The sequence below is a fragment of the Piliocolobus tephrosceles genome, chromosome 4 (assembly GCF_002776525.5).
Source record: "Piliocolobus tephrosceles isolate RC106 chromosome 4, ASM277652v3, whole genome shotgun sequence".
Lineage (NCBI taxonomy): Eukaryota > Metazoa > Chordata > Mammalia > Primates > Cercopithecidae > Piliocolobus > Piliocolobus tephrosceles.
Window position 1 is genome coordinate 107,816,657 of NC_045437.1, and position 19,643 is coordinate 107,836,299.

General features: G+C 33.2%; 1 protein-coding gene across 1 annotated transcript in view; it reads left to right on the forward strand.

Annotated features, from left to right (window-relative positions):
* WDR36 (WD repeat domain 36) overlaps nt 1–19,336 on the forward strand; it is a 37,230-nt gene extending 17,894 nt beyond the window's left edge. Inside the window, exons 14-23 of the mRNA XM_023212266.1 lie at nt 393–558; nt 775–883; nt 2,654–2,733; nt 8,533–8,640; nt 10,136–10,233; nt 10,636–10,781; nt 13,467–13,586; nt 13,770–13,851; nt 15,254–15,441; nt 16,382–19,336. Of these exons, the coding sequence (XP_023068034.1) occupies nt 393–558; nt 775–883; nt 2,654–2,733; nt 8,533–8,640; nt 10,136–10,233; nt 10,636–10,781; nt 13,467–13,586; nt 13,770–13,851; nt 15,254–15,441; nt 16,382–16,531 (1,247 nt within the window). The 3' untranslated portion in view covers nt 16,532–19,336. The remainder of the gene's footprint in view (nt 1–392; nt 559–774; nt 884–2,653; nt 2,734–8,532; nt 8,641–10,135; nt 10,234–10,635; nt 10,782–13,466; nt 13,587–13,769; nt 13,852–15,253; nt 15,442–16,381) is intronic.
* The last annotated feature ends 307 nt before the right edge of the window (nt 19,337–19,643 follow it).

Here is a 19,643-nt window from a genome sequence, read left to right on the forward strand (position 1 = left end):
TTGCTAAAGTTGAAGATGGGTTATAATCAACCCTATATGGCAGATACTGCCATTGTATCATAAGGACCATGTTGAAAGAGAAAAGTCGTGGGTACCTAAGAGTTATGTGAATATTATACAGATTAATTTTTTTTCTTCTCTCCTTTAAGCAGAAAATCTTAACAAACTTTTCAAACCTATGTTGTATCGATCTGATTTCTGTTTTTTTACTCGAACCGTATTAGTAATGAAGAATCTTCTTATACCCCTAAAATCCAGATTTATTTCAAGATTTTAAAGGATATTTAAGTGGCAGTTTATATATTTGAATGAAGGAATCACTGTGTGTATTGTTCAGAGAGAAACACTGCCAATTCTGATTTTTTTTCTTTTAACATCTATCTACCTTACAGCTCACAAGGGATCTGTTAGAGGCGTCGCAGTGGATGGATTAAACCAGTTGACAGTTACAACTGGTAGTGAAGGATTACTCAAATTCTGGAACTTTAAAAACAAAATTTTAATTCATTCTGTGAGCCTCAGTTCATCTCCAAATATCATGTTGCTACATAGAGACAGGTAAACTTTTAATGATAATGGATTTTCTCTTTGATTCTTTTGGTAAAAGTTATAAAGTCACAAGTTACCAAGTGGGAAAAATCAGACTATTTAGTAAAGAACAACATTTGACTTAATTTCTCCCAAAGTGTATTTGATTTAACCAAATTCAAGTGGATGTGAGACTTTAGTTCAAGGGTTTTTTGTTTATTAAAACTGGTGCGTTTATCTTGCTAGTGGCATTCTGGGACTCGCCTTGGATGACTTCTCCATTTGTGTTCTGGACATAGAAACTAGGAAGATTGTCAGAGAGTTTTCTGGACACCAAGGCCAAATAAATGACATGGTAAAACAAACTCTAACTGATAAAACTTGATTCATTTCTACTTTTATTTGGGTGTGTTATCCTTTAATAGCCTTAAAATCATTTTATGAGGTGGTCATCTATTTTAATTTGCAGGCTGTTTTTCAAAGATTTTAAAGGAAAATTTTGAATTGAAAGTTTAATATTTTTCGGGGAGTTGATGCCATCAAATTGAAGTATAAGTTTTAGAGCTCATCTTTTTTTCATTAACTCTAAACAAGGCCAAAGTGTACTTTAGAGAATGAATGATCCATTGGTATATATGTCATTCTTAATATTAAAATAGACTGGGAGAACTCATTTCTGTTTTACTGTGTATGGAATGAATTAATAGTAGAAAACCATTTGCCTGGAATACCTGGTATCTGGTTTATTTTACTTTAGTGCTATTTTTAGAGTTTATATATCTTAACTCTGAAAGGGTTTAATTAATAAAAATGTGCTTAAGTTTACTATTATGTTCTTATAATGGAATATATGATGGAAAGAAGTAAACTAGTTTAAAAAGTATATTTAATTAAAAAGGACTTTTAAAATAAATTTGTCACTTGAGGACCATATTAAGTATATGGTATTATTTTTCATCAATTGTAGATACCTTGATTTGCTTGAAAATAGAAAAAGTAAAATAAAAATAAAATCTTAATACTTAGTGACAAACCCAACAGCTACATTTACCAGTTCTCACACCAAAAATCAGAATTTACTTCTTTCCTTAGAAATTGAAGGAAAAAAACCTGGTCAGGACGTTGTGTTCTGCAGATAGGAGGTTGGCAAAATTACACATCACGGCAATTTGTTTTGACAGCATCTGTAGAAACGAGGATGGGATTGGGTTAATTGTGCTGAAATGGCACTTTTGCAAACATCTGTCAGTGTCAACTTGCTCTTCCTATTTCTTTTTCAAACCTTGCTTTCAACTTGTATATCTCGAGTTTCCTTGCTCAGTAATAAGGTACTCCCGTTAGTTAAATCTGTGAGCATTTATAACATGACTTTACCTGTCAGAATCATTCTTTCTCATCCTTTACTATCTGTACCACCCTTCTGTAAATTGATCTATCTTTAACTCGAGATTTGAGTTCCCATTATATTACTGCAGCCTGATGAACAAATTAACATTTATGTATCCTGGTATCATCTACTAATTTAAACTGCTGGATCAACAGTCTACTACAACTGTAAACTGTAAAGTTTTTCCTTTTGGGTCATCTTTCACCTGTGATCTGATTTGTGCCTCACAACCCTTAGGTACTACAGGCAAGGAGACCTATTATTTATCCATTTTCATAGCTAGAAAAAATAATGGGTGGCATAAGTAGTTTATTTAAATTTATTTTGAAAATCTGATTATAATTTGTTTAGAAATAAAGCATTATTAAAAGAGAAAAGAAGATTTTTAACTTAAGCTTCAAGAAAAGCAAGCCCTTACCACCACACATAAACATAGTCTATAAATAAAGATTATGATTTGAAAATTAATGCAGTACACTTAACTTTTTTAACTTTTAATAATTCATTTAAAAGTCTAATCTTTATCCAGATTCCAATTCAGTGGTATTTAGGAAGTGGTATTTCTTTTATGTAAAATAAGACAGTCTGAATGCTAGTCAAATTAATTTTTTATGAAGCCTGCATTATCTTTTCATTTATTATATTCTTTAAGGTGTTAACTATATATATACATACACACATACATACAAATATATTCATGTATATTCATATATATATATATATTTTTTTAATTTAAAGGCTTTTAGTCCTGATGGTCGTTGGTTAATAAGTGCTGCAATGGATTGCTCTGTTAGGACTTGGGACCTTCCTTCTGGGTGGTAAGTTTATATTTCTAAATCCATAACCTCTATAAGATTTCTAAGTTATTTTCTTCACATGTGACTTTTACCTATAGTTAATGGGTTATATGCTTTGTCAATGTGACTATATTTGGAGATTTTTCTGACATGACTATATTGTATCCTTGGAGTGTTTTTGATCACTAAACAGCAGGTAGTAGTATCATGAAACGTAGTAGAAAAATGAAATCTCACTTAGGTTTTCTCATCCTGCAAAATTGAGATACAGAAGCAAGTTGCCTAAACCTTAAGAAAGCTCATTTGGCCTTTTTGATTCTCCAAAATAAAGCTCAGACTTAAAGATGGCAAACTTTTATTTTGAGTTTGTTTAGTTCATGCTGACTTTAGTTAAAAGGTCAAACCCCTTAACTTTTCCTTTTTGTGTGTCTCTTCTGTTTCTCTGACGTAATTCTTAAAAGAAGGCATTTTAGATAGTCTTAGTGCATTTTGTGTTGCTTATAACTGAATATTGAAACTTGCTTATTTCTAAAGAAAAGAAGTTTATTTCTTACACTTTGGGGGATTGAGAAGCCCCAGGTCAAGGGGCCATATCTGGTGAGAGCCTTCTTGCTGGTGGAGACTCTCTGAAGAGTCAGTCGCAAGGTGGTATGGGGTATCACAGAGTAAGGGAGCTGAGCGTGATAATGTAACAGCTTGAGTCTGTCTTCCTCTTCTTATAAAGCCACCAGTTTCCCTTTCATGATAATCCCTTAATCCATGAATGGGTTAATCCATTAATGAGGACAGAGTCCTCATGATCCAATCACCTCTTAAAGGCACTCCCTCTCAATACCATCACATTGGGGATTAAGTTTAAACATGAGTTTTGGAGGAGACATTCAAACTATATCTTAAAGTGGTAAAAATGTGTGTCTTTGGATTTGGTTAAAACCTGACAAATGTTCAGAAATCTATTTCATGGGTTGAACTGTGCTACTAATCCCGGACTTTAAAGAGAAAACAACCAATTCTGTAAATCATATGAACAGAGGAGACATACAGAATGTGTGTGGGCTTTATTGTTAAAAATTAAGTAGGTATAGATACCATTTAAAATCATATCATTTAACATAGAATTGCTTAGATGACTATGAAGCAAGGAAGAATTATGGGAATAGCAAAACATCTAATTTAACAGTAACATACCATTAGAGAAAGATAGGTGAGAAAAATGAGAAGGAAGGTGGTACTTTTTAATCTAAAATATTCCTAAATTAAGCTCTGTTCACTTCCTCTTCCTACTCAGGAATTGAATAAGCTCAGACATGAAAACAGTTTGACCTTTAGAAAGGAAAAACCCTGATGTCCTCAGTTCCCTTCAAGTTTGAAACAGGCCTGAGGCATACCTACCCATCTTGTGTATACACTGTATTTATAGTAAGCACAGCTAACGATTGTCACTAGTGGGTCCAGCTTTAATAACCAGGGACCTTTGTCCACAGGTGTGTCTCTTTCACTTAAAATAGCATGAAGCAAAATCTAATTTATTTACTGTATCCTCTTTTGGCTTCAGAAAGTTCACTAAAAGTTGGTATTTCTTTAATTAAAAAAAATTTTGTTAAAGACACTATTAGAAATATTAGTGGTCTGTCACTTCTTAGGCTGTTGCTGTTTTCTAAAAGTTAATGTTATATAATTTGAATTGCTTTAAAATAAGAAAGTTGTATAAATAGTAGAGTTGGCATAATGCCTTTTTCATTTTCCTTTTTAGTATTTTATATTAGTGGGAGAGATTATTCAGTAGTAGTAAATTGGCAGTGTATTTTAAGTGGTAAATTTGTCTTTGGAATGGAAAAATTAGGATCCGAAAGTAGCATTCAAAGCCACTAACCTTTGACTCAGCATTAGCCTTTTGCTGAATTTATTATAGCAGTAAAAAGTTGAACAGATTCAAATCTGATAGATTTTCAGCTCTAGTATCTTTATTTTTAGGTGAACACAGGCAATTTTAAGTGAATAGAGAGGCATGAAGCTGGGTGTAGCACAAGAGCAAGAAGTGACCACATTGAATTGTTAAAAGGAAATGTAATAAAATCTAAATTGATTGGGGAAAAGTGTATTTTTATTAAAGAAAAAAGTTTTGGGTTAACATTCGAAGTGGACCAAATGAGAGAGCAGGAATAACTATCCAACAACTGCTGCTGCTTAATTGCAACTAAGCTAAGATTTACAATGTGCTGCTAAACACTGTATATGCTTTTATTTTTCATATCCTAACAAGTTGTAGGTACTATTACTGTTATTAGTCCCATTTCAAAAATAAGCACAGGAGAAATAAATAGGTTTCTTAACAGTTATGTTACCATCTTTGCTCAGACTGTCTCGTTTTAAGTATGAACTGATTTTCTTGAAAACAAAAAAAAAAACATAATTAGTATGACAGCCTTTGGAAATTAGTAGTTCTTCTTTCAATTAAATAATTTGAATAATGAAAACACATTACATAGCCTGGAAAGTGAAGCTATCTATGAGTAAATCCTTGAGTGTGTTAACATACAGGTATATCCATCTGGAATTGTGCCTATCTGAAACAAATTGCATGGGTGTTAAACTTTGCTGTAAAGTTTTTTTAAAGTGCTGAAATATTTGTTATGTTTGTAAAATTTTCAGAGGAACTGAGTTGAAATTTTTTGTCTCTGAAGTTATCATTCCTCTACCACTACCACCACCTTTTATGTCTGGTTGTTTTTGATCTAATAGAAATTAGATCAAATTGAATTCTTTTTTTCTTTTTTTTTTTCCCAAGACGAAGTCTTGCTCTGTTGCCCAGGCTAGACAGTGCAACTTCCATCTCCCAGGTTCAAGCAATTGTCCTGCCTCAGCTTCCTGAGCAGCTGGGACCACAGGCATGTGCCACCATGCCCAGCTAATTTTTTTTTTTTTTTTTTAATGAAGTTGGGGTTTCACCATGTGGTCAGGCTAATCTCAAACTCCTGACCTCAAGTGATCCACCCACCTTGGCCTCCCAAAGTGCTGGGATTACAGCCGTGAGCCACCGTGCCTGGCCCAGATTGCGTTCTTTGAGGAGTGAGAAATACATAAATAATCTGAATAGAACCTTTCATTTGTTCTGTCTCACCCAACCCCTACTTCATGCGGAGCATTACATGAGAAGAATTGGAATTGACAATTGTTTTGAATTTCTCACTGAGGCAGAAACATCCCCTTCTACTCCTTAAAGATCTCTGTGGAAGGTGATTTTAGCACTTTGGAAATAGAACATATGGAAGCAGTCTCCATTTGCTCAGAATAATAATCAGAAACAACCTTCTGAATGGTTATGCAGGGCTCAGATCTTGTAAATCTGATCCCTTAGAATAGGAATTGTATTAATATTCTTTGAGAAAAAATTATAAGGTACCTGCGACTTATTTTTTAACATTAGCATGAAACTATATGGTAGTTTTAGGTCTGGGATGAGCCTGTGCATTTATGTTTTATGAACTAATGTGGCAGTGTAGAATATGCTGTGTATGTGGAAACCACCTTCCTCAATTTGGTGGTTTTATATAATGGAAGTCCCATCTACCCACACACCACAGCTGTGGAAATGAAGTTACACAAGGAAGTTGACAAGATAATTATAGTATGAAGTAAAATAAGTTTGCTCAAGCAGTGAGCTTTCTTTTTAACAGGTAGTTCCTAAACATGTTAGGAAGTTTTACCCTTCACGTATGTAAACTTTTGATGAGTAATATTCAGACAAAGGAAATACCTTAAGATTTGAAATTGCCGTGTTTTAGGTTTAATCTTTGTATGTGTTAAGATAATATCTTCATCTCTGAATTGTTTGGATTAAGTGACTTAACATAAATAATTTAATAGTCTATGGCATAGAATAAGTGTTTAGCAAATGTTTTCTTTTCCCCAACTCCCTTGATTCCCAATAAAAGCCATTCTTGTGAGCTTTCAAAACAGACTTGAACAGAAATCAGACAGGTTATTGCTTCCTTCCCCATAATGGACAATTAAACAAACAGCAGTCATTTTCCTGAACACACTTTGATGTGTGTGTGTTTGTTTCCAGTGCTTCTAATTGTTGTCTTTTCTTTCCATCTTGCCTTCATTGTTTAAGGTTTACATTTTTATTGGCTCTATCAGCAAATTGAGAGAGGCATTTTACCATGGGCAAGCAACTTAATGTCTCCCACTGGACAGTCTTCATTTACATTTGAGCTGCTCACAGTGTGTGTCCCGTGAATCACCAATGTAGGCATACTCTGGGTGTTTGTAAGCTATTGTCCTCTTTTTGTGTTTTAGTTTCAGTAGTAGCTTTACTAGAATTTATATTGGCTAACAATATAAATTGGGTAGAACTGCTTGGGTGAAAATCCTGACCCAATTGCTTTCTACCTTGAGCGAGTTTTCAAATTCTGCTGGACCTCAGTTTTCTGCACTGTATAGTAAGGACAGATCTGCCTTACAGGGTTTGTGAAGATTCGATTAGTTAACACACTCAAGTGCTGAGGATACTTCCTCACACAGAGCACTAAAAAAGTGTTAATCTTGTTCTTGAAATAATTTGTATTAATGTACATCGGGAACTTGAGTCATTTGTGTGTACCTTCCTATGGATAATATATTGGCTTCAGAAAAGCTGTAATTAAAAACCAGTATACTCTCCTTAAAGCTGTTCTCACTTTTAGCAAGCCTAAGGAGTCTTTCAGCAGGATTCAGATGAGTGTAGGCCTTTCTCTTTGCTTCTTAAATCTACCTCTTTTCACTTCCTGCTACCTCCATCCTAGTTATCTTTTTGATTGTTAAATGATTACTACCATACTGTCACCATTCTCTCTGTTCAAATATATTCTGCATTCTTATGGCAAGTTTTCTATGGCAGTGAAGGTTATGCCACTATCTCCTCTTAAGTGATTAATGACTTTCCATCAGTTATAAGATTGAAACAAACTCAGGTGTTTGGTATATAAGACATTGTATGCAGCCTTATGCTTATGCTTAATGGTCCTACAAAACTGCACTCTTCACTTTACACAATTATATTTTCCCTTGCCTTATCCACCACCTTTCTCTTAGCCAGGAAGTGGTTTCTCTACTAGACACCAATATCCATTGAAATCCTGTCCATTTGTAAAGCTCCTCTCAAACATAAGTGTTCTCTGTGAAGCCCATTCTGAGTCTTCCACCTGGTTTGTGGTTACTCTCCCTTTCACCCCAACTTGTAAATCCCTTCAGCAGTTTAAAGCTGTGGGGCTAGTTTCCACAAATTGCTTTATGGTTCTTCTCTAGAGACTGAATTTTCATGTGTTTCATGTAGAGCATAATTACTTACTTCAAAAACAGGTACAGTTGCTCAAAAGCTTTTTTTTAAATCACCATTCTTATTTACATCCATTTTGTTATATTACTTTCTCCTTTTGCCTAAGCTTTTCATTAGTTTCACTGAAGTAACAAAAATAAAGAACACTGATAATTAGATTTATTTTAAATGTTATGTCTTTAGAATTGTCTCCAGGTCAGTCTAACAAAATTTAGTATTCGAGAAAAAAAGATTTCCTCCTGCTTCCTCCCTGTTGTTGAAACTGCTTCTCCAGTTAGTTGGTCTAGTGAATGTTGTCTTTCTCATTCAGTGAGAAACTTAGTTAACAAAACTATTTATTAGTGGTGCCTTTCTGATCGATGCTGGTGATTTAAGAAAAAAAACAAAACAAAACATTTTCTGCATCTCTTATCCCTTGTGTTTTTGGCAAAAATATTTTTGTGAATTTTATCCTTTTTGGTAGAGTTCAAATACTTTTAACATGTTAATTATTTCTGTAGCCTTATAGACTGCTTTTTGTTGGATTCGGCTCCTCTCAATGTTTCTATGTCTCCTACTAGAGACTTTCTGGCAACTTCCCATGTGGACCACCTTGGAATTTATCTATGGTAAGTTCTTTCATATGGTTCTGTTTTGGGATGAAGAAGATTGTATTGTCAGAGAGTTAGAGTCACTAAAATTGTCATTTAGGCTGTTTTTAAATTTATTAAATGGAAATGTCACAAGTTAACATAGATTTAATTCACTGTAAGTCTGTGAGTGATTCAACATCTGCTTGATAATGTAGACAGCTTTGCTGAAGTATGTATTCCAAACCACGTGATTGATTTTTATCTGTTACCATATTTGGCTTTTATTTGCAGAAAGAATAAGTGAGTTCTAAAAGTTTAGGCAAAGGAGTCCCAGCCACGCCATGGTTTTCCTGCCAGTATCCCACAACTACTTTATGACCTTGGCCAGTCACTTCTGAACCTCAGCCTAGTTTGTCTATAAAATAAGGCACAAGTATAAGCAGAATACTTTCTGAGAGATTTATTCTGGGTGCATGACTTTTCATAACTGTGTAAAGATACTTATGTGATCTTCAAATTTTGATGAACCTGTAAGGGACTATGATTGCTCATAATAAATAGAACATCACCTGAGTTTATAAAAAAAATTTTTTTTAAATTATTATTATACTTTAAGTTCTAGGGTACATGTGCATAACGTGCAGGTTTGTTACATATGTATACTTGTGCCATGTTTATTTTGTTTCTTTCCTGAATTTATACATCTATTGGGTAAAAGAAAAAATTGATTTTTTAAAAAAATTAATGATAAAATGTTGTAATTGCATTTGAAGATACAGAAAGAATTTTAATATATAATAGAAATAGACCCTGTTCACCTTAATTTGTAAAATGGAGTATCTTAGAATCCATGAGTCTTCAACAATTCAGAAAAGAATAGCTATGAGCACTCACAGCAGGAGTACGGCCCCTCTCTATAAAGTACTGCTATTAATAACTTGAAACCTGAGATTCTCAATTTTTATTTTCTATTCCAGATTCATAAACTGTGGGAAAAAGAACCTGTCCCCTTCTTTGGGACTGGTATCTACTTCTTGATTAGTCATCCATGGCCAGGGTGCAGGCTGAGAGGCAGAAATATGGCTACTTAGAGGGCCATTCTAGAGAAGGGGAATCTATGACCTTTCAGCAACCGCAAGAATATGCAGAGCAAGAATATGCTCAGCATATTTGCACTCTGACTTACTCTCTGAGTTCATCTTTCCTTCTGTTATAATTTACTTAAATAAAGGTTGATATATGTCAAAACAATATATGAAAGTTATTTTACCTTATAAAAGTATTATCTGCTACTGGTCTATCTTTAATATATTTTGTACTACGTCAGGAAAGAGACTCAAAATGTATTTGCACAGCTTTGTTATGAAGGCATCTATGATGTAAGTCAAGGCGTTTTTAAATTGATACAATCTATCTTTGAGGTCTTTTTTTTAACTAATAGAAGTCTGTAGTCAAATTCAATATTGTAGAGTGTTTCTCTGAAGAAACTTTTTATAGTTTTTAAAATATTGTTTGTGTTTTGATTTTTCAGGTCCAATATTTCCCTGTATTCAGTTGTTTCATTACGGCCACTTCCTGCAGATTATGTCCCTTCAGTAGTAACGCTTCCTGGTACTTGTCAAACCCAAGGTAATTACAAAATTGCAAAGTAATTTTTGAGGTGTAATATTATAAACCTAATATAGGAGCTATTGCTACCAAAGGCAAAGTTTAGTGCATTCAATCCAAGTGTTTTTTAACTGATATAAAAGACTTTGAATGACTTCATGAATTTATGCAAAAATATAATTGATGTGGTATTGATAAGCTATCAGATAGTATACCAGTGAAGCAGGTGTTTTGGGTCTAGTGATGGAAGTTTTAGTTATTATGAGAAAATAAGGAAAAGGCAGGGATAAGGAAATGAAATAAATGAACAGTTTACAAGGCTGCATTAAGTGAACATGTTATGAAATACAGATGGATTTGGAATGAATTAAGTTGCTTTTATATGATAAAAATCTTTTGTTTTACCTGAAAAATTTTTTTAAGATGTAGAAGAATCAGAAGAAACAGTAGAACCAAGTGATGAAATGATAGAGTATGATTCGCCAGAACAGTTGAATGAGCAGTTGGTGACTCTTTCACTTCTTCCTGAATCACGATGGAAAAACCTTCTTAATCTTGATGTTATTAAGGTAATAATTAATACACTTAATAGATCCTAAGCATACATCCAGAAGCATTTTTATTTTTTTAAGCAGAGAGAACTGCTCCTACTTGAGGGCATTAGAAGAGCAATTAATGTGTAAGATAACACCGACAATGCCATTTAATCAAATATTGTTTAATATGGTGTGATTATCACAAGATACTCATATATATATCAACTTTGAGAACACTCAGCAGACATTTGGATGCGGCAAAAGTTCAACCTGTAACTACAGAGCTATTGGAAACTGATCTTTTAAAATCCAGCCTCAGAAATCACTTTTATATAAGTTTCTAAAACAAGCAGGAACAAATATGGCTATTATAATGTATTTCTACTGCTAGGCATTTGAGGACTGGAGAAATTCCACTAGGCTTTCATTTTATTAAGTTAACCCTTTATCTCACACCATACCCTGTCAACTACTGAAAGATTTTTAGAACTTGCTGTGTCAGGGCCAGATATATAAGTTAACATGAACTAGCTACTAATTAATGTACCTGTAGAGTATGGCGGTGAAGAAAAAACAGCCCCTTTGTCCTTGAGGAATTTATGATTCTGCATGAAAAATGGACAACTGTGGTATAGATTAGTATTTTTTTAGAGTATGTTTTATGACTCCCCACTAGTCAGTAGCAAAAACTACTGAAAAGAATACAATAGAGTGAAAAATTTCAGCTTACCTTTTGATCATGAACGCAAGTATTGTTTGGTAAAACTTGAGTTGGTTAGACATACACATACACTAGATCTGTTAGGTGTACTTACGTCACAGTATGGGCTGTGGTAAAAAGTTTAAGGAACACCGACATAAGTAACTAATAAGATGTAATTATCCTTGTAACTAATAACACAAGAAAAGAAATGTGTGTCTTGGGTAAGGAAAGAGAAGTTTTCACATTACATTTCCTCACAAAAGTTAAAATTGCTTCTTTTTACTTGCTAACTTTTTGAGAGATTAGTCATCAACATAAAGGTGTGCTGTCTAGGAGCATGGGCATGGTGTGGAGTCCCTTCATCATGCTGTCCACACTGTCAGCTTTAAAGGGAGTACTTTATGAAATAGTTCAAATGCAAGGTATTAATAAGTACAAATAGATTAGTGTGAGGGGAGCAATCAGAATAATGCTCAACTAATTGAACAGAGTTTTGGGGCTACTGTGGTCCTAAGATATAGTTTGTACTGCATAAAATCATATATCAAAACTTGAGCGGATTATCTTTATGATGGGAATATGTTAAAACCTCTAATATTTTTATTTTCTGCTGAATAAAAGAAGAGAATGTACCAAGACTATGGTTTACATTTGTCCGTGGATAACTTCTATTTTTGCTTTTCTTTATAAGACTAGATAATTTGCAGGGCACTATAGAGTTCCTCCAAAGCCTTATGGTTTTAACAAATCAGTGACTGTCCCCTTTCTAATTCAAGAATGGTGCGTTAGAATGGTAACTGTGACTCACAACAGTCTCCACCATCCTGAAGGGTACTGCTTACACTACAGTTGGCAGTGCTTTGTCCTGTGTTCATGTGATCATTTTCTTTTATACCATGGCTTCACTTTGGAATAGAAAGTCTCCCTAGGGCTGCATAGCTCCTAAAGAATGGAAGAAAAATGTAATAATGTGAGGTGAAATTGTGAGACTTCTTTATTAGGCACTTTCATCAGATGTTCCTGAGAGGTGGGGCATGGTGGTGCATGCCTGTAATCGCACCATTTTGGGAGGCTGAGGTGGGTGATCATTTAAGGTCAGGAGTTCGAGACCAGCCTGGCCAACATGATGAAACCCCATCTCTACTATAAATACAAAAATTAGTCAGGCATGTTGGTATGCGCCTGTAATCCCAGCTGTTCTGGAGGCTGAGGCAGGAGAATTGCTTGAACGCAGGAGACAGAGGTTGCAGTGAGCTGAGATCATGCCACTGCACTCCAGCCTGGGCAATGGAGTGAAACTCCATCTCAAAAAAAAAAAAAAAAAAAAAAATTCCTGAGATACTGATATGTAGCAATGTACTTACCAAAACAAAATTCTTTCAGTGGAAATTCCAGTAGAGTTTTTCCTAATATAATTTTACTTGCATTTGAAATACTTATAAACCAGCAATCATGTTTTCTTGCATTTTAAAAGCACAGAGTACTAAGGAAAAATTAAAATTCCAACAAAATAGAAAAATTAGAGCTGTACTTTGAAAGATTATCAAATTATAATCTGACTTATAATGTCAGTCTGCTTCTGTCTCCAAAGTTCCTTTGGAGAAAAGTAATTTTTAAGAAACCTTTTTGTATTAAGCATTTATGTAAATTTTGCTTTCCATCCTGTTTTGTGAGTTTGTACTCAATACAAAAAGAAATTTAAAATTACTTGTTATATCTTCATGTAAATATTCATATTTCAGGAAAATGAGCTATGTTTGTCTTAGAACTTCTCCTGTGCCCTGTCACTTTTTTTCTGCCTTACCAGCAAGGGTGTTAGAGATCTGCATTGGGAAACCCAGGTTAAGCATAGCTGTGGTATTGGTCAAAAGAGATCGTATTTTAACATTCTTACGTGAAAGAGTTTCATTCCTCTTTTACTTTTTGGTATTTGTTTTAAAATTGATTTGAAATTAAATATTAGAAACTGTTGGCAGGATAATTCCTATTTTTCTTTCTCATTTTCTCTTAATCAGAAAAAGAATAAACCAAAGGAACCACCCAAAGTACCCAAATCAGCACCATTTTTCATTCCAACAATTCCTGGCCTTGTACCCAGATATGCTGCACCTGAACAAAATAATGATCCCCAGCAGGTAAAAAACAAATTAGAACATTCTAAGTATATCGGTTTATGTTTGTATGTGTTTTGTGTACTTCTTTACCAAGACCTAGTTTTACAGATATAGGGTAAATTAATGACACCTTTTGATTACAAACTATACATTTTTGGATGATACTTGTATTATTTGAATAATGTGTATTTGTTTTTGTTTAAGTCTAAAGTGGTAAATCTTGGAGTTTTGGCTCAAAAATCAGATTTCTGCTTGAAACTTGAAGAAGGACTGGTAAATAATAAGTGTAAGTTGAATTATAAAATATTTTAACAAATATCTTTAGCTTATTTTACTTTATATGAGGAGAAATTGAAGGAAATATCAGAGTTCTCAGTAGTTAAGATAGTAAAAATCAAAAGGATTGAAATTTTGGTTTTAATTTTAAATAATTTTAGCATTTATATTAAATAAGCCCACTAAGGTCAAATGGTATTGATATAAAAATCTGTTGAAGATTTTTCATATATCTAATTTATTTTTTGCTGTTTGGAGATGGACATATTTATTGACTACATTTATAATAAGGAGATCCTTCTTGATGTGAATTAAATGTAAAAGTTTTGTTTGTCATTTTTGTAGCAAGTAATTTGCAAGTCTTTTGTTTTTATTTATAATTTGTAATTCAGCAGACTGCTTAGGTAATTTCATATATTCCTAAATTATTTTATTAAAAAGGAAATGTTTTAATCTATCTGTTGTGTTAATATATTTAAATTTTGAAGGCTACAGTCTGTAGCTAATAGTGATTAGCCGTAAGAACTGTAATCATTTAAAAAATCGTAGTCACTCTCCTAATAATTTTAACTTATCCTCTTGTTTTGATTCAAATGCTTTTGTTTTCATACCAAGATTACTTGAGTTCACATTAGCAAAAGTCAAAGAATGATACTGATGAGCCCTTGTAAATGACTTGTTAAGTTTATGGAGAGACAAAGAAATAAAAATACTGTTGTTTACTATATACTGAAGGATCTAAAAGTGATTAGACTTTTGTCATTGGTGATGTTCTTTTTCAGAAAGCTAAAGCATAGTCATTGCAATTCTCAAATGACTCATAAAAATAGCTGTAAGTGTATTGAGTATGTTTTCCTAGGGTGCATATGAAACAATACTTCTAGAGAAAAGAAGTAGGTTTGGGCTGGGTAAGAATAAGGGGTGGGGTCTTCCCCCTCTGATTTTATATATTCTTTATTGTTGGTAATGTATTTCCTAATGATTATGTACTTTTATAACTTTATAACAATAAAAAAAATTATTTTACCTCGTCGGATTCCCAATGCTAACCACTATTAATACTTTTGTATGTATCTTTATAGCCTTCTTGATTAGGATTTACTCTGAGAGAAGATATACAAGATTTTAAAATTCTAAAGTGTTGCGAGGCATTAGATTTTCTTTATTAACAGGAAAAAGGTTTAAATTACAGAAAAAATGTGTTTTGATTACTTTCTCTTATATTGCTGTCATTATTTGTACTGATTTTCAATTATTTTGGGTTTCATTCTACGTAATATGAAAAAGTTAACCCACAGAAAGAATTTCCTGTACCATTTAAATATATCCTATTTGGGGTATAAAAGGAAAACTGTAGTTTTCTAGGTTAAATGATTGTAATCAAGTCATAACTGGAATAAAATTTAATGCAGATGACACTGCTCTCAACCTTCTGAAAGAATCAGGCCCATCAGGAATTGAAACAGAGCTGCGAAGCTTGTCTCCTGATTGTGGTGGGTCTGTAGAAGTTATGCAGAGCTTCTTGAAAATGATTGGGATGATGTTGGACAGAAAGCGTGATTTCGAGTTAGCCCAGGCATACCTTGCATTGTTTCTAAAGGTAAGTCTAATGTAAGACAGTACTGCCCAACTTGTCTTCTTCTGTGGCAGTGCTATCTAATAGAACTTTCTGCACAGATGGGCATGTTCTATATCCATCCTTTCCAATATCATAGCCACTTGCCACATATAGCTACTGAATCCTTGATATGTAGACAGTGTGATCAAGAGGTGGAATTTTTAATTTTATAGAATTTTAATTAATTTAAATTTAAATGACCACATGTGGCTAGTGACTACCACATTAGACAACTGGACGGTGCAGCTTGGAAGTCTTGTTTTCTTTTTTTACACAACTGCACAGCAATTTTGACTTTACCCCCTGACATTTTTATACTATCTGCTTGATCCAATGTGCTGAACCATTAACTTTTCTTTTTTTAGTGGTTAGTTACATTTTGGAAGTTTTTTGTGATTATGAATAGAAAGTAGGGTTTTGTTTTGTTTTTTTTCTACTGAAATCAAAATGTTCACTTCTATCATTAGTAAAGGAGTTTTGATCATTTTACAATGAGATAGTTACTTTTATGTTTAGTATAGTGGAGAACTCATGTTTTGAGGGTCTACTTTAGTAGTATAATGTGTTGAAGGAGGTAGATGATGCCAATTTTCGGTGATAGTAGATTTGATTCTTTATCCCATTTATACCTAAAATGAGTTCAGTTGATCTAATTATTTAAACGTGTCAGGACTGTCCTTAGGTGGAGAAGAGTGATGACCACTTTAATTCTATCAAGGAAGTCATAGTATCATAAAGGTGCTTATAATAAAAAAACAATGTTTGATAGAGGAGGGGAAAATGGGAGATAGTAATAAACCAGCACTTAAGAAAACAAATATTCACCTAGTGTCTTCTGTGGTTCTGTGGTAGAATAATTTAATCCAGATTAGGTAAAATTTTAATTTTCTTAAAAGTTTAACCATCATGTTTTTCTTTGCAGTTACACCTCAAAATGCTTCCTTCAGAGCCAGTACTCCTAGAAGAAATAACAAATTTGTCATCCCAGGTGGAAGAAAACTGGACCCATTTGCAATCACTCTTCAATCAAAGCATGTGTATTTTAAATTATCTCAAAAGTGCTTTGTTATAAAAATAAATTTGTGACTAAACATATCAAAGACTTACATATTAAATGGGTTCAATTGAACTCATTTCTTATTTTCCAAGTGTCAATGTGAAAAAGAAAATAAATGTTAGCATTACTGACTAGTCAGTAAATCTCCACTTTAAATGCTAAATACTTTCTTGAAATAAAATCACACCTCCCAGCCAGGCATGATGGATAATGCCTGTAATTCCAGCACTTTCGGAGGCCAAAGCAGGAGGATTGCTTGAGGCCAGGAATTTGAGACCAGCCTGGGCAACATAGCAAGCAAGATCCCATCTCTACAAAAAGTTAAAAAAATAAATTACACCTGCCTTTCGTTTTGAAGATTTAAAGAATCTGCTCAAATGATTTATTTTCTGAGTCTCTTCACATTAACTTTTATATGATTTTTTAAAAATTATTACCTGCTTATATTTTTTAGTATCTGTTTCATATAAAGAGATGCTGCATGTTCACTGTGAAGTATTGCTGAATTAAATTGAAAATGTCAGATAAAACTGATACATGGTGTAGTTATAAAAATGCTGTTATGATATGAAGAAAAAAGGAATGTTTTTTTCCTTGGTGGCCTTTGATAAAAATATGAATCATTGACTCAGAGTTGGAGGATAAACTAATCATCTTCCAGCACAGCCGTGTTGTGTTGCAGGAGAGGAATCAGTTGGTCTGTTGGTATTTCAGTGACAGATTGAAACTTTCTAACAGTGGCCCAGTGCTTTCTCCATTGTAATGTACTGAAAGGAAGTTGTTTCTTGATCAGAAATGTGGGAGGCCCTTCCTTGCCCATGGCAAATGGCTAAAGACGGTTGAACTGATATCAAGGATAGGTAAGGGAAATTACAAATTCCACTGGAAGGTGGCCCTTTATTGCCACTGCAGACATGTAGATAACAATAGTTTAATGTCCTCTGAAAAGGTAAAAATTCCATAAATCATTGCAAACAATTTTTAGCAATATTGTTTATTGCTACCACAGCCAAGAATGAGTATTTCAAAGCCACATGTTGTTTTGTTTTGTTCTGTTTTGTTTTTGGCTACACTTTTTAGGGGGGGACCTTTTTATTTGGGAAGAAACTGCTGAGTATACTTTTCTTTCACAAGCATTGCAAAACCAGGTAGCCCTGGAGTTTTTTTCTCGTCATCATTGTTTTTATGGTTCAAGACTTCTGCAATACATGAATTAAAAATAAGCAGTTCTTTAAAGCATAGTGCTCTAAAAGCTATTCTTAGTTTATACACTTAAAAGTTGGGTCTTTCATGAAATGCAGTGAGTTGAATATGAACACCAATAGCATTCTTGTGCATTGTTAGGGTAAGAAAGTTTTATAGAATAATCTCCAGAAGAAGCAGTCCTCAAAAGGCGTTTACCAATGATACTTTTAATATTCACATTTTTATTTAATGATGTCAGATAGAATTAATAAACTACTAAGGAAATAAGCCAATCTGGTTATTGTACTCAATTTCATTTTTCTTTTAGAAATGTGTATTGACTTACTAAAGCCACTGACAGAAATGTTACTCATGACTTAAGTTCTAATTTAAAAATTATTTTCCTCTTTCCTAAATACTATATTCTAAATTGGAATATGGCAAAATTCCAATATATAATTCTGTACCTAGTAAAGACTGTAAATAAAACAAAATTATAAGAGCTATGAACTGAAATTGTATTGCTTACATAAAATCATGAACTGAATTTTCTTCTCTTTTTAAAGTGGGCATATAGACTTGAGTGTATTGTTATCAGAGATATATTTAGATAGTATTACATCATTTTGGCAGGTAATCTAGAACCTTTCATGTACTGTTTCCATCAAGGGAGGGAAAGAAATACAAAATATAATTTTTTTTGTCTATATTTTCCTTAAAATATATCAGTCTGTGCACACTAGTTTATCTTTAAATTTTGTAATTACACATGTAATATATGACTACATTTTGCTTGTGTGCTTTTTGGAAACTATCTTCAGTCCCACTACCCTCTGTAGAAGTAACAGTTATTAACTCTCCTAGATTTTTTTAGATTGTTTTTATGAGTGTTTAATGTAGGAATGTGTATATATTATCTACAGCCACAAGAAATGTATAGTTGTGATTTTTGCATACATGTATGTATATTATTCTACAATTTGCTATTTCTACTTGAGAGTTTTTTATTTTGGTACATTCACATTTACCTTATCTCTTTTGCAATGTCCAACAGTCTACTTTGCCTATAATAGACACTTAAGGAAGTTTTCCTTCTTTTTATTCCTTTACAATTACAAACAATGCTGAAAGGAACATCATCCTACATGAGCCCTTTTTGTGCATACAAGGCTTTCTCTGTAGTATATGCTTAGGATTTGAATTTCAGGCCAGAGTATAAGCATTTTTAATTTGAAGAGATACTTCCATTTGGGTTCCAGAATGGCTGTATCAAGTTACAGTTCCCCTCGGTAACAAATGAGCATCTGCTTCCCCATGTAATTAATGACACTTGCTATTGGATTTTTGTAATTTTTATTACTCTGATGAAAAAATTATTTTGGTTTTAAATCAAATTTCTCACTAGTGAGGATGGACATATTTTTGTATGTTTATTTTAGAACATATGAACAGTTGTTAATTGTCTTTTTCCTCCACTGTTCATTTTTCTGTTGAATGATTTGTCCTTTTATCTCATGGATTTGTTAGCAGTTCTCTTGTATTTTCTGTCTGTTGCCAATGTTTTCTCCTACTTAGCCATTTGGCTTTAATTTTACATAGTATCTTTTTAAATAAATGTTTTATATTTGTATACAATCAATTTTTCATGACATTTCAGGATATAAAGCAAATTACTTTCTAAGACATTTGTAGTGTATGTTTTCCTATGTTTACATGTGCTCATTTCACATCATGTATTTTCCTCTACGACATGTTTCTGTGTGAGTAGTTAATGTGTAGATCTTTAAAATTGATTTTTGTGAAGAGCGAAACATACAGCACTGCCTCCTATGTCTGTGAAAAATTCATTGATTGAAAAGTCCACTCATATGTCTGATTTGAAATGCAGTTTCATTATGTGTTCAATTCTTTCATTGAGCTCTTCTATATTCCTAATAAATAA